Source organism: Oratosquilla oratoria, chromosome 29 (assembly GCF_046742065.1).
Source record: "Oratosquilla oratoria isolate Oo_2021 chromosome 29, ASM4674206v1, whole genome shotgun sequence".
NCBI lineage: Eukaryota > Metazoa > Arthropoda > Malacostraca > Stomatopoda > Squillidae > Oratosquilla > Oratosquilla oratoria.
The window spans coordinates 40,683,831-40,699,864 of NC_134805.1; the positions used below are offsets into that span (position 1 = coordinate 40,683,831).

General features: G+C 41.7%; 1 protein-coding gene across 2 annotated transcripts in view; it reads left to right on the forward strand.

Moving 5' to 3' along the window:
- The window catches only part of Stt3B (catalytic subunit 3B of the oligosaccharyltransferase complex), a 53,315-nt gene that overhangs the window by 21,657 nt on the left and 15,624 nt on the right, over positions 1-16,034 (forward strand). For both annotated transcript variants that reach the window (XM_076212125.1, XM_076212126.1), the window contains exons 7-13: positions 215-342; positions 4,938-5,054; positions 7,578-7,729; positions 8,991-9,336; positions 10,925-11,038; positions 11,723-11,847; positions 12,362-12,449. In XM_076212125.1, the coding sequence (XP_076068240.1) occupies positions 215-342; positions 4,938-5,054; positions 7,578-7,729; positions 8,991-9,336; positions 10,925-11,038; positions 11,723-11,847; positions 12,362-12,449 (1,070 nt within the window). The remainder of the gene's footprint in view (positions 1-214; positions 343-4,937; positions 5,055-7,577; positions 7,730-8,990; positions 9,337-10,924; positions 11,039-11,722; positions 11,848-12,361; positions 12,450-16,034) is intronic.

Genomic DNA, 16,034 nt, shown 5'->3' on the forward strand with positions numbered 1-16,034 from the left:
AAATTAGACAACAAAACAGTATGTGCTAACACTATACAAGATTTTAAGATAAAACTTGATGTGGAGAGATACAAAGACGGGTCACCACGAGCATAGCTCCCCTCCCGTATATTACAACTAGGTAATTACACACACACACACACACACAAAAAGGCTATTTTAGAAGTAATGTTTTGTCTTTTTAATGGTTTTATCTGTAATTTTATTCCTACAGTTGTGCTGTTTGCTGTGAGTGCTGTATACTTTGCTGGAGTGATGGTTCGCCTAATGCTGACGCTTACTCCAGTTGTGTGTGTCTTGGGTGGCATTGCCTTCTCCAGGCTGTTTGATCTATATTTAAAGGTGAGAAAATGAGGGAAGAATTAGGATTTAACACCCATTGGAAGACACAGATGGATAGGGACAAAGGAGGAGGTGAAGTGGAGAGTAGGTTTGGAAAAAGAGCTGGCAGATAGGGTTTATCAAAGAATACTGGAATGGTTTGGGCATATGAAAATGAGTGAAGCAAGACTAACAAAAATAGTATGGAAGGCAGAGGTGGATAGTGGATTTAAGAAGACTGAGAATGGGATGGATAGGGAGAAAGGGGCCTTGGGTGCAGTGGGAATGTTTGTTGAGTAGGGAAGGAAGAGGGCAAGAGATAGGGGTGAGTAGTGTGGTTGTGAATGGATGATATTCAGATGTAGCCTGAAGGGATTCTTGTCAGCTGTGTATTCATAGAATTGATAAGGGAGGTAGTTGCCATTAATGAAGCTATCTATATATCAAGGGCTTTTTTCCCCCCCCGACAAGGGAGGTAGCCAAGTCAAAAGGCAATTACCCATTCCTAGCCATTTCACTCCCATCCACCATCCTTTCCTTCCTCTCATCTTAGCTCCATATTGATGATAGGTCATCCTTGTATCCTGCCCATTGCCCTAGGTCAGAAGTGATGCAGCAAGACACAGCACATTCACAGCAAGGCAGCTTTACTTAATTGGTGACCCACCTCTCTGTCTCCTCGTGCAGGAAAAGAGAAGACAGGGAGAAATCTCTTTGGGCTGCATCAAAATATCATTCATACACAAACAGTCCTTACCTGCCCTCCCTTCCCTGCTTCACAGTATCATCTATACACAGCTATTCTCCACTTACCTCTATCTCCTGCCTTCTCCCTTGCTCAACAGACATTTCCTTCTTGCTCAGTGCCACTTTCTCCAGTCCATCCATTTCCTCCTTGGTCATTCCCTCAAGTTCACTCTATCCACTTCTGCCTTCCACACTTTACTAATCTCTCTCCACGCATTCTTTCCATGTATCCAAACCATCCCAATACTCTCTCATCAGCTCTGTCTGCCATCTCCTTTTCCACCCCTGCTCTCCTTCTCACCTCGTTTCTTGCTCTATCCAGCCTTGTAACCCTTCCGTTCTTCTCAGACATCTCAAACATTTAAACTTCTCTTTGCCTTTCTTTAATTCCAAGTTTCTGCCCCACATAGCTTCATATGCAGAATCACCCCTTCATATCTCTTTGCAGCCATTTCCAGATGCTTATTTCTCATGAATCTTTTTAATCCTTGAAGGCATTTACTTGTGTAATTTACATTTACTTGTGTAATTTACATTTACCTATGGAATGAAATGGTGGGGATAAACCAGCTTTGGCTGTTGGGCCTAACTGTGGAGGTGCTTTGTTTTTCTGTATTGCTTATGACCTGGGCAGTGGGTGGGGGACAGGGATGACTTCATCCAAAAAAAGCTAAGATAAAAGGGACAACAAATGGGTTATGGATGGATAAAGGACAGGTGTATGTTTTGGCTGGGCCACTTCCTCTTGTAAGGGGGAAAGGACCTTTTGGTATATGTATTTATGGATGTATTGGCTGCATGTTATTGTAGGGTTAAAAGCTGCTAAGTAGCTTGCTGTTGATACTTTAGGGTTTATATGGCGTGCCCTTATGGACCAGAGCCACATATTATTTTGTAGAGGAAATCCCTATTCAAAGAGAAATGATACTTTATTATACTGTGACTGTCCCTCCGTTGTGCTGTCCCCCCTACTTTTATTACTGTCCTGTACCATTTATCAGAATATTAATTTTCTTATTTTGCCTAACCCTGTGGTGGGGGAAAAGAATACTGCCACCAAGTCTTTCCATTTGAGTAGGCGACAAAAACGGGATGGAGATAGGACTAAGCATCCTTCTCCCTTTAGCCCCAAAGGGGACATTCCTTAAACAAAGTAAAGTTATATGAGGGTCCAGGAGTTTTCCAATAAGCACCCTAAGGTTTGGGTCTTGTAATGTGTGTGGATGTGGTACAGATGATAGTAAAAGGGTAGAGATAGGCAGTATGTTTATAAGAAGAAAGGATGTGGTGTTGGCATTGAGTGAAACTAAGTTGAAAGGGAGGGGCTTGTTTGAGAGAGTACTCATAGTTGGGAGGATTTAGGAGTGAAGAGAGGACAAGGGAGAAAAGGGGTGACTATACTAGTGAGTGAAGAGATAGGTAAGTGTGTGGTGGAGTGGAAGGAGGTTTCTTTAAGGTTCATGTGGATGAAAGTGAAACTGGGAAGGGAGATGTGTTTTTTTGTAAGTGCATATGGGCCTGGTAGTGAGAATAGTGTAGAGAAAAGGGAGGATTTTTGGATGGATTTAAATGAGTGTATAGAGGGATTAGGGAGAAATGTCACTGTAGTGGTATTGAGAGACCTTAATGTAGGCGTAGGGAATGAACTAATTGACAGAGTGGTTGGTAAGTGTGGAGTTTTGGGAATAAATTGTAGTGAAGAGATGATGGTGAAGATGTGTCAAGAAAGAGAATTGGTATGTAAATATATACCAAAGGCTTTTTTCCCCATTACAAGGGAGGTAGCCAAAAAACAAAGGCATAAAAACCACTCCCACCCACTCCATCCCTATCACACTCCACTCCCCTCCCCTCCACCCTCTTCCCTCCCTCTTATCTTGGCACCTCCTGGATGATGGGTCATCCCTGCATCTTGTCCACTGCCCTGGGTCAGAAACAGTGTCACAAGACACAGCACATCAACAGCAAGGCTGCTTCATTAAATTGGTGACCCCCTCCCTCTTTGTCCCCTCATGCAGAAAAGGAGAATACATACATATACCAAAGGCTTTTTCCCCCTTACATGGGGGGTAGCCAAAAAAAAAAAGGCATAGAAATCACTCCCACCCATTTCATTTCCCATATATTCCACTCCCCACCACCCTCCTCCCTCCCTCCTACCTTGGCACCTCCTGGATGATGGGTCATCCCTGCATCCTGTCCACTGCCCTGGGTCAGAAGCAGTGTCGCAAGACACAGTACATCCACAGCAAGGCCGCTTCATAAATTCGGAGACACCCCCACATGCAGGAAAGGAGAAGACGGGGAGAAATCCCTTCAGGCTGCGTCAAATTTTTTTTCTCATACATACTTCCTCACCCCCATCCCCCACCCACTCCCCCTCATGCATCACAGCCTCATCTATATACAACCCTTCTCCATTCACCCCTATCTTCTGCCCTCTCCTGTCCTTCCTCTACAGACATTCCTCTCTTTTGTAAAGCCCCTTTCACCCCATCCATCCATCTCGTCCTAGGACGCCCCCTCATATTCACTCCTTCCACCTCCACCTTCCACACTTCTTTTACTAATCTTTCTTCACTCATTCTTTACTTGAGGTAAAGGTGGGACTTCGTCAGGGGTGTGTTTTGTCGCCCTGGCTGTTCAATCTTTACATGGATGGGGTGGTGTGAGAGGTGAATGCAAGGGTACTGGGTCAGGGGTTGGAGATGATTAAAGAAAATGGAGAAAAGCTGGAGGTGAGCCAGCTGTTGTTTGCTGACAACACTGCACTTGTAGCAGGATCAGAGGAGGGATTGAGGAAGTTAGTGACAGAGTTTGAGAAGGTGTGTGAAAAAAGGAAGCTGAAGATAAATGTGAGAATGTGGAGGTGAGATAAATAACTGTGGGTGGAGAGAGCTAGAAAGTAGAGTAGGTCAAAGAGTGCAGAGATGATTTGGGCATATGGAAATAATGAGTGAGTAAAGAGTAGTAGAAAGAGTGTAAAAAACAGAAACGGATTGAGTGAACTTGAGAGGAAGACTGAGAATGAGGTGGTCTAGTGGTTCAGGGCATTGTTATTTGTGGCGATGTTCAAGGGAATGGCAGTTCAAAGCCCCACCAATGAAGTTGGACCACGGGATTGATTAATTAAATTCCATGCTACAAAATGCACTGTAAGGGGCATTGTTCTAGCCTCTCAGTAGGGGGAGTTTGTGATGGTGATGGTCATTGTTGTCGTCAGTGATCTAATGAAACAATGGGGTGAACCAACTATCAGGCCCTGTTGTTGTTGAAGTGACAAATCTTGCTGCATTGCTTTGGACCAAACAGTGTGTGTATGTATGTGTTGAGGGGGATAGGGTGGCAGCAAGGATAGTCCTTTATCTACAAGGTGCTAAAATGGGGTTGATGAATGGGTATTTAACCCCTTCCATACGGTGCCGCACACGTAGGCGTCATGGACTTAGATCTCGGTGGCAGCAGCCAATGCCAGCCGTATGACGTGTCGTAATAATACTCGCATCATAAAATATAGTCAGCGCTTATATCGATCGTTCTCTCTTCACCCGTGAATTTTGATAACCATAGAAAATGCGATTACAAAAGAATTAGAAAGAATATCATTATGGAGGGGCGACTACAATAAATATAATCAAGACGCCGATATGGCAGCCTCGCGAATACACTCGCTCCCCATGACGCCTACGTGTGCGGCACCGTATGGAAGGGGTTAATGTATGTGGGATAGTGTAGGGGGTGCTGTGTGTATGTGGACTTGGCCACTCCCCATATAAGGGGAAAAAATTAGTTTGTATGTATTGTTGTTGATGTTCTATTGTACATTTATCCCAGTCAATCTGTTATATTTTTGGTCATTTTGTTTACAGGAAGAAGAACCATCAAGACCTCAAGGGGCAGACTCAAGTGATGATGATGAAGATGCAGAAAAGAACAATAAGTATGACAAGGCTGGCAAATTGAGGAAAATGAAGCATGAGCAACAGGTAGGGTATTTTCTTAAAAATTAGAGAGAGAAAAAAATGGGATATAAGTGACCAAGATTTGATATTCAGTATACAGTATTTATCTGTACATGTCATTGAAAGTGAGCTTAGTATCAGTCCACTAACAAAGTGTACTCCATGGCCTATGCACAGTGGTTAATTGTGTGTACCACATCAATAGATAGTGATTGTGATGCTTATGGTTTACAGACAAAAAAAAAAGGCAGAGGATTGTTCATGCATATTCAAAAGTAGATTGGACAAAGTAATTTTTTGGCACTTTGTAGTGAAGTATAATGTGCATGAGAAAGATGACACCTGTTATATAGGTTGGCCATCTAGTGCATTGGTGCTGTTTAGTTTTTATATTGATTAAGGCCACCATCATGTAAACCATGAACTGTATGCCTAACTTTACATGATAGGTTAAGTGTATGCTAAGTATTACTTAAAATGAAAAAAATTCCCAGTATTTTTTATAAGTAAAAAGCTGTAGAAGTGAATAAAACCTAAGAATTATTGAAAAAGTAATGGCAACATTTCTATCTATATACCAACAGCTTCTTCCCCCTTATAAGGGAATGAATCAAGTCAAGACACATACCTATGCACACCCACATGCACCCATTCCACTCCCATCCATCACCCTTGTTTCCCCCTTTCTCTGTGAAGATTGCAACTTGATCCTTTGATTGTAGGAAGTTTCCTCAGCTGAACAAAATCTGGCAAGATGAGTAAAACACATCAAGTTGCCTTGGCTGGCCATCTCCCTTGTATGGGGGAAGAAGTCTTTGGTATATAGATAGAGGTTGCTTTTTGCAATGAAAAAAGTTAACCACACAAATTGTAACTCCTTGACTATGGAAGGCTACATTGAGTGGAATAAAATCATTTTGTGAGAACAGGAATAGAATATACAAGCTGTGTTACACAGTGAAAGGCTTTAGAAAGTTTTCTTTTGCATAACAGTATATGCATGGAAGACAAGATGAAATTTGTGTTGCAGAGATGGTATGATGAATCACCCATGTTACATAGAATATGAATGAGAATATGTGGGGCTTAAAGCAACAATTAAATTGATTATATGGCATTTGGTGGGCTGTGTGTGTGATTACTGTGAGAAATGGCTTGTTTCAAGGATCTTGCATAGGACTGTGTGCCTATCTTTCTCTTGCACTCAATTAGTCCATTAGTCCATTGCCCCAGTTCCTTTGGCCATGGCTATACATGAATACAAGTGTAGGAATTTTATAAATTGGAGAATACAAAAAAAATATGGTTCTGTATAAAATGAACAGTGAGCATTAAGGGAGAGCGACTGGAGGAAGTGGATAGTTTTAGAGACTTGGGTGCAAATGTGGCAGGAAAAGGTGGAGTGAAGGTGGAGGTAGAATGTAGATTGAGAGAAGCGAGTAAATGCCTTGGTGGATTAAAGAGTGTAATGAGGAATAGACATTTGGGAATGGATGCTAAGAGGAGACTGTATGAAGGAGTGATTGTGCCAACAGCACTGTATGGGGCAGAAACATGGAACATAAGAGAAGAAGAGAGAAGGAGTTTGAATGTGAGATGAGGTGTCTGAGAAGTATGATGGGGGTTACTAGGCTAGATAGAGTGAGAAATGAGGAGGTGAGGAGATAGGGTGGATGAAAGAATATTAGGATGGTTTGGACACATGGAAAGAATGAGTGAAGAAAGACTAGTAAAAGAGGTATGGAAGGCAGATGTGGAGGGAGTGAACATGAGGGGACATCCTAGGATGAGATGGATGGATGGGGTGAAGGGGGCTTTGGAGAAGAGGGGAATGTCTGTTGAGGAAGGAAGGGAGAGGACAGAAGACGGGGGTGAATGGAGAATGGTTGTATATGGATGATGCTGTGATTGCATGAGGTGGAAGGGGCAGGGGGGTGGGGGGTGAGGTAGTATGTGTGAGCAAAATTTGATGCAGCCCGAAGGGATTTCTCCCCGTCCTCTCCTTTTATGCAATGGCGGGATGGAGAGGGGGGGGTCGCCGATTTAATGAAGCGGCCTTGCTGTGGATGTGCTGTGTCTTGCGACATTGCTTCTGACCCAGGGCAGTGGACAAGGTGCAGGGATGACCCGTCATCCAGGAGGTGCTCAGATGAGAGGAAGGGTGGAGGGGTGTGGAGTGTATTCAGGGATGGAATGGGTGGAAATGATTTTATGCCTTTCCCTTTTTGGCTACCTCCCTTGTAAGGGGGAAAAAACCTTGGTATATGTATGTATGTATAAAATGAACTGTGGGAACAGAAGTGTCATGGAGATTGTTATATCAGAGCCCCCTTGCATGGAATGTTACTTTCATTGATAATCAAATATCTTGTATCAGAGTTGTAGATTAGGAATTGTGAATGAAGGTGTCTGAAATATGGAAGTTGTGGCTATTTACAGATCTAACTAATGTTTTTCTTTTATTATATACAAGAGCATGAAATGGTAATTGGAAGATATATTTCAAATTTTCTTTCAGTTGATACAATTTAATATTTTTATGATCAGTCCAGCAATGATGGCCTTGGAGTGAATATTCGCAGTATGGTCATCGTGGCAACACTCATGATCTTGATGATGTTTTCCGTCCACTGCACATGGGTCACATCAAATGCTTACTCATCTCCTTCCATTGTATTAGCATCATTCAGCCAGGATGGGTAAGTGCAATAGATGGAGACATCTATGATTCTATTTAAGGAATAATGTATTATTATAACTCAATGCACTTTATATGTTGGGGTTAAAAGTAGAATTTATATATGGACAATTTTTGTATAAATTATAAGTTATAACAGATTTGTATAAATTATAAGTATTTAAAATAGAGCACTATCCTTGTAGGTATTAAGAAGTATGTTAATTAAGCTCTGTATTACATAGAGAAATAGTTTGTTTACACTCGGACACACACACACACACACACACACACACACACACACACACACACACACACACACACACACACACACACACACACACACACACACACACACACACACACACACACACACACACACACACACACACACACCACACACCACACACCACACACCACACACCACACACCACACACCACACACCACACACCACACACCACACACCACACACCACACACCACACACCACACAACACACACCACACAACACAACACAACACACAACACAACACAACACACAACACACAAACTACACTAATAAGACCAAAACTTGAGTACGCAGCATCACTTTGGACACCCAGTACCAAAAAGAATATTAAGAAACTAGAAAGAATACAAAGAGTGACAACCAAACTAGCACTGACTCTCACCGAACTAATATATGAGCAAAGACTGTCCAAATTGAATCTACCAACTTTGGAACAAAGAAGAGAAAGAGGAGATTTGCTGACTATCTACAGAATAATGAAAGGAATGGAAGTTTTAGACAGGAACGACTTGTTAGTGTGGGACAACGGTAAAATGAGAGGACACGGAAAAAAACTGAAAAAGGACAGTTATAGAAGAAACTTGAAAAGGAACAGTTTCCCACACTGAGCTATAAATACATGGAACAAATTAGACAACAAAACAGTATGTGCAAACACTATACAAGATTTTAAGATAAAACTTGATGTGGAGAGATACAAAGATGGGTCACCACGAGCATAGCTTCCCTTCTGTATATTACAACTAGGTAAATACACACACACACACACACACACACACACACGTACGTGTTAGATGAAAAAACAGGGTGTGCAAATACTATTCACGATTTTAAGAATAAACTTGATGCTGAAAGATACAAAGATGGGTCATCACAAGCATAGCTCCCTTCCCATATAATACAACTAGGTAAATACACACACACACATGCACACACACACAGAAATCTTAAAATTGAATTGTAACAGTATTTGATCACCTCTTTTCTTCCATAGGAGTCGGCAAATTCTTGATGACTTCAGAGAAGCCTATTATTGGCTCTCCCAAAATACTGATGACAGTGCACGGGTCATGTCTTGGTGGGACTATGGCTATCAAATTGCAGGAATGGCAAACCGTACAACTTTGGTTGACAATAACACTTGGAATAATTCACACATTGCTCTTGTGGGCAAGGCCATGTCCTCCAATGAAACTGCTGCATACCACATCATGACATCTTTAGATGTGGACTACGTTCTAGTCATCTTTGGAGGGGTGATTGGTTACTCAGGGGATGATATCAACAAATTCTTATGGATGGTCCGCATTGCTGAAGGGGAACATCCAAAGGAGATAAGAGTAAGTTCACTTTTGCATATAATTGGTGGAACATGTATTCACCACCAAAAGTCCTATAGGCCTTTCTGAATTTTACTATGCAAATGTAAAGCTATAGTCACTTCCACAGTTGCATCCTTAACTTTACTGTTGTGAATGGTGTGGAATTTTTCTTTATTATAGTGTCAATTTCATAGTTGTTGTAGATTTTTAACTGAGGATGGTCAGGAAGGTTTATGAGTTTACATTCAGTCAATCTGCTGACCCCAGGTCTCTTGTAGGAGACCCATGGGTCCCAAGCAGCTGTGTTTAGTGTTGACTTGGGTGCTGGCACAGATTCTGGGTTGATTATAGGTCACTATAATATAGATGTTTTAAGGTGAGACACTGCCATGTACTTAGTAGCTGACATTAATTTTTTTCTTATCTTAATGATTTTTGGTGTGTGTTCCTTTGTACCTTTAGTATAAAATCCTAAAGTTTCATTGAAATATAATAATTATTTTTGGAGGTATGAAATCAATCAGTGCTGAAGAAAATGAAAAAAATTACTTTGGTGTTTTACATAATAGCACACACAGAGTGAGAAATGAGGAGGTGAGGAGGAGAACGGGGGTGGAAAAGGAGCTGGGAGATAGGGTTGATGAAAGAGTATTAGGATGGTTTGGACACATGGAAAGAATGAGTGAAGAAAGACTAGTAAAAGAGGTGTGGAAGGCAGATGTGGAGGGAGTGAACATGAGGGGACGTCCTAGGATGAGGTGGATGGATGGGGTGAAGGGGGCTTTGGAGAAGAGGGGAATGTCTGTTGAGGAAGGACGGGAGAGGACAGAAGACAGGGGTGAATGGAGAATGGTTGTATATGGATGATGTTGTGATTGCATGAGGTGGAATGGGCGGGTGGATGGGGGGTGAGGTTGTATGTGTGAGCAAAATTTGATGCAGCCCAAAGGGATTTCTCCCCATCCTCTCATTTTATGCAATGGGGGGACGGAGAGGGGGGGGTCGCCGATTTAATGAAGCAGCCTTGCTGTGGATGTGCTGTGTCTTGCGACACTGCTTCTGACCCAGGGCAGTGGACAAGGTGCAGGGATGACCCGTCATTCAGGAGGTGCTAAGATAAGAGGGAGGGTGGAGGGGTGTGGAGTGTATTCAGGGATGGAATTGGTGGGAATGATTTTATGCCTTTTTCTTTTTGGCTACCCCCCTTGTAAGGGGGAAAAAGCCTTGGTATATGTATGTATGTATGTACATAATAGCACAACTATTTTTCAACTTACCATTTTGAAAATTAGTATGGATGCGGTAGATACATGTTGCTTAACTTTGGGGAAGATTTCAATTATTGAATGCTGTTCTCTTAAAATAAATTAAGAAATTCTTGTGATTTTTTTTTTTTTTTTTTTTTTTTTAATCCTGGATAGCCTTAGGTATTTTTTTTTTTTAAATGTCATTAAATGGGGGAGGGAGGGGTAATTCTCCTTTCTGCTGATAAGTGAGTTTCATGAAGTTTGGAAGCTCTGTTTGGTATAATTTTACACATATTGTTATAATAAGGTAAATTCAGATAAAACAAGAGCATAATTATTTACACTCTCTTCCCTCGTAGGAGAGCGACTACTTTACAGATCGAGGAGAATTCAGAGTTGATGCACAGGGCTCACAAACATTACTCAACTGCCTCATGTACAAGCTGTCCTATTTTCGCTTTGGAGAACTGAAGGTGAGTTTCAGCCATGTAATCCTAGACCCTCCAAACCAGCCTAGCATCACAACCTCTCCTCTTCTTTCACCTCTTCTTTCTCCTCTTCCTTTCTCCTCTTCCTTTCTCCCCTTCCTTTCTCCCCTTCCTTTCTCCCCTTCCTTTCTCCCCATCCTTTCTCCCCCTCCTTTCTCCTCTCCTCTTTGCTCCTTTCTCCTCTCCCTTCTCCTCTCTTTTCGTCTCTTCTTTCCTCTCCTCTCCTCTCCTCTCCTTTCTCCTTCCTCCTTCCCTATCTTCTTCCTCTATTTTTTTTTCTTTTCTCCCACTTTATCCACCCATTCCACTTTGCTTTCCTCCCTCTCCATCTCCTCTCCTTTTCTTCATACTGTCACCCTCTTGCCTCACTGATCCTCCTTTTTAATACATGTACCAATGGCTTTTTTCCCCATACAAGGGAGGTAGCCAAAGTCAAAGGCATAAATCCACTCCCACCCATTTCATTCCCACATACTCTACTCCCGTTCACCACTTCTCCCTCCCTCTTTTCTTTGCTTCTCCTGAATTTTTAGTACATATTGAATAAGATATGATATTTCCAGTATAAATATAATTGTCACAATTTTATTGCTATGAGAAAGCAGAGGAAGCTTTGTTGTATATACTCTGTGAACAAAATTAAATTAGAACATGTATTTTGTTTTGAAGCTCGACTTCCGTACCCCACCTGGCTTTGATCGCACAAGAAATGCCATCATTGGCAATAAGGACTTCAAACTCACGTACTTAGAAGAGGCTTACACCACAGAACACTGGCTTGTTCGTATTTATAGGTAGGTAACCTTTCTCAAATTGGATATTTTTGTTGTACCAGAAATTAGAATCCATAATAAAAATCATAAATGCTCACTGGTGAAGTGGGCTAGGGTGTCTCTACTTGTGATGGAGATTGAGGTGATGGTGGTTTGAATTCTGCCACAGGAAAGTTTGACCAAGGGCATGGTTCATTAAATTTCATACTACTAAGTCCTCTGTAAGGGGCACTGCCCTAGCATCCTGATAAGGGGAGTTTGTGACATTAAATTCAATAAATTAGAATTTAGGTAATTGGAACTAGTGTAAAAAACTGTCTTTTTCCGTTTTAGTGTCTCAGCCCATTGCAAATTTAAAATGTGCAAGGATGAGAGTGTATGATCAATTATTTTGATGTTATGGGTAATTTTGGACATGTTGATTATGGTTTATTCTAGAATGCTCTTCAATGAGGGGAAATTGTATTTTATTAAAATTCTTGTGCACTGTTTGGTTGAGTAAAATCCTGTTAACTTTTGCTAATTGATTTTGCAGAGTTAAGAAACCAGATGAGTTCAACAGGCCAAAAATCCCACTGGCACAACGCAAGATAAAAAGGAAAAACATCTATTTGAGCAAAAAGGTAAAATGAAAGATTCCCCTTGTATTGGACATATGATGTAACAGTTACTTTATCTGTAGGTTGAAGCCACTCAAACAGCTTTTATTTTTGTCATTGGTGAGTTAATTTTGTCAAGTGCAGAACTTGGGGCTTTGTTATGGAAGGTAAAGCTATTGACAAACTTGTTGACTTGATGATTGCATTATATTGGTTGTATCTTGTTTGAAAAAATTAGCCACTTATACACATGGTTGATGGGACAAGTATGTTGTCAGAAATATCCAGTGCTTCTGTCCTAGAGGACAACAACACGCCAAAAAAGTTGAGCTCTAAAGGGAGTAAAGGAAATATTTAAGGAGAGCAGCAAAACAGAAGGGATTGTAGAAGTTAGCAATTGGCATTCTTTTTTGTTGGGTGGGAAGTAAAAGAATGTTGAGTAACTTGGTCTGTAAAGAAGTTGATAAAATTCCTAGAGTATTGACTGCAAAAAAGAAAGTCAGTATCCTGTATGGGGAATTGAAATAGCTTAAAGAAATCCTTGCAAAGAACATAGGTATTCTGCATAAGGTACTGAGATGAAAGAAGTAGTAAAAAGTTTTTAATGTATTTGAAGTGGTGTGTACTTTGACAAAAAATAAAGAGGTGGTAAAGGGCCTTTTGCTTATGTATGCATACACAAAGGGCTTTTTCCCTCTTACAAGGGAGGTAGCCAAATTCAAAGGCATAAATCCACTCTCACCCATATCATCCCCACATACTCCATTCCCATTCACCACCCCTCCCTCCTCTTTTCTTGGCTCCTCTTGGATGATAGGTCATCCCTACATCTCACCCACTGCCCTGGGTCAGAAGTGATGTAGCAAGACACAGCACATCCACAGCAAGGATACTTTATTTAATCAGTGACCCCCTCTCTCCATCCTCTCATGCAGAAAAAAAGAAGACTGTGTGTGTGTGGGGTGGGGGGATCCCTTCGGGCTGCATCAGAATATCATTCACACGTACTCCATAACCTCACCCCATCCCCTCACCCCATCCCACACCCACTCCCTCCCATGCATCACAGCATCATCCATACACAACTATTCTCCACTCACCCTTATCTTCTGTCTTCTCCCTTCCTCAACATGCTTCCCTCTCTTTCCCAATTCCCCTTTTACCCCATCCATCCATCTTATCCTTGGTTGCCCCCTCCTGTTCACTCCATCTACCTCTGCCTTCTACACTTCTTTGCTAATTGTCCTTCACTCATTCTTTCCATGTGACTAAACCATACCAATACTCTTTCATGAACCCCATCTACCATCTCCCTTTCCACCCCTATTCTCCTCCTCACCTCCTCATTTCTCACTCTTTCCAGCCTGGTAACCCCTTTGGCATTTTTTCTCAAACATATTTATGTCATGTTCCTTGTTCCATGTTTCTGCCCCATACAGTACTGTCGTCACAATCACTCCTTCATCTCTTCTTAGCATTCATTCCCGAATGTCTATTTCTCTTTACACTTTTTAATCCACCAAGGCATTTACTTGCTTCTCACAATCTACATTCTATATCCATCTCCATTCCTCCCTTTCCTGCTACATTCGCCCCCAAGTATCTAAAACTATCCACTTCCAATCTCTCTCCCTTAGCCACTTCCATATGGTGACGCCTACGAAGGCGGCATGAGGAGCAAGTGGGTACGTGATGATGCTGATGTCGGCATCTTGATTATATTTATTGTAGTCGTACCTACGTAACCTCCATTCTCTCTAAACTGGCTTCATCATATTTTCTATGGTTATCAAAATTCACGGGTGAAAGAGAACGAACGATTGAGCAGTGACTTTATTTTTTATAATGCGATTATTATGACGCAACATCGCACATCGGGCAGCTAATGCTGCCAGACGTGCGATGTGCCCCGGAGTGAAGAGGTTAATACTTGCTTCCAATTTGCTGCCATCCTCTTCTCTTGTACATCTGATCACCTTACTTTTACCCACATTTATCTTCAACTTCCTTCTTTTGCACACCTTCCCTGACTCCATCACTAACTTCCTTAATCCCTCCTCTGATCCTGCTGCAAGCATAGTGTCATCAGTAAACAACAACTGGCTTTTTTACAGCCACATGACAGCAAAGTCCCACCTTACCCCAAACCACTTGCTCTCTCCATTTCTGATTCAAACATGGGCTTTACCCTCGTGTAAAAAAACTCGAGTGCCCCTAACACCTTTCCTCCTATCACATGTATCTACAGTACCTTCTACAATACCTTCCTGTCTACCCTGTCGTAAGACTTTTCCTAGTACACGCTCTACTACTCTCTTAAAAACTTTTGACTGCTCTTAACCCCTTCCATACGGTGCCGCATACGTAGGCGGCATGAGGAGCAAGTGGATACGCAAGGCTGCCATATCGGTGTCTTGATTATATTGTAGTTGCCCCTGCGTAATGACATACTCTCTAAACTGTCTTCATCACATTTTCTATGGTTATCAAAATTCACGGGTGAAAGAGAGAACGATCAATATAAGCGGTGACCATATTTTATGATGCGAGTATTATTACGACACATCATACGTCTGGCAGCTAATGCTGCCCGCGAGATTTTGGCCCATACTGAGGAGGTTAAAAGCTTTCCTCGTATCCCATATATCTACAGTATCTCCCACAATGCCTTCCTGCCTACCCTGTCATAAGCCTTTTCTAAATCCATAAAAGCCCAAAAAACATTCTTACCTTTTCCTAAAGCTTTCTCACATATCTGTTTTACCACAAAAATCTGATCCATGCAACCCCTACCTTTCCTAATCCCATACTATTCTTCACCAATTACTCCTTCTGTTCCTCTCCTAATTCTCTCAATCAAAATCCTCCCATAAGCCTTCCCAACTACACTCAACAAACTGATCCCCCTGAAACTACTACACTCACACTTGTCCCCTTTTTCCATGTAAAGTGGAACTATACAGGTACTCCTCCAGTCTTGTGGCACTCTACCCTCTTTTAAACAAATGTTGAGCAACCTTACCAGCTAGTCCATCATCACTGTGCCTCCCTTTTTAAGACAATCCACATGACACCCATCTAACCAAGGTACCTTACCTCCTCTCAAATATTCATGAGTACATTAGCTGCCTGATGCACAATGATGCATCACAACACGCGCATTATAAAATATAAAGTTACAGCTGGTATGCTCGTTCTCTTTCACTCAGAATGTTTATAACCACTGAAAAGGTGATCAAGCCTATGCACAGAATAAGAGGGTCACTCAGCTACAACTACAAAATAAATATAATCTTCTACAACCGTCTTTGCTTCATTCCACCACTCACTTCATTCTATTTCATCCCATCCTCCTTGTTCCACACACCATCTCTGCAAACTTCGTGATTCCCTCCTTGAATCATCCACATACCTCCACTCCTAGTTCTACTCTATCCTTCATTCCCTCCCACTCTTCTCTCAGCTTCTTGTACTTCTCCTTTTCTTTCTCATTTAAGCAGTTTACTCAAATCACCTCCCTACCATCTGTCCTTTTCCTCCTTCTCCATCTGTCCTCCACTCTTATCTTCCACTAAATCATGATATGATATTCCCCCCACTCCATTAAAG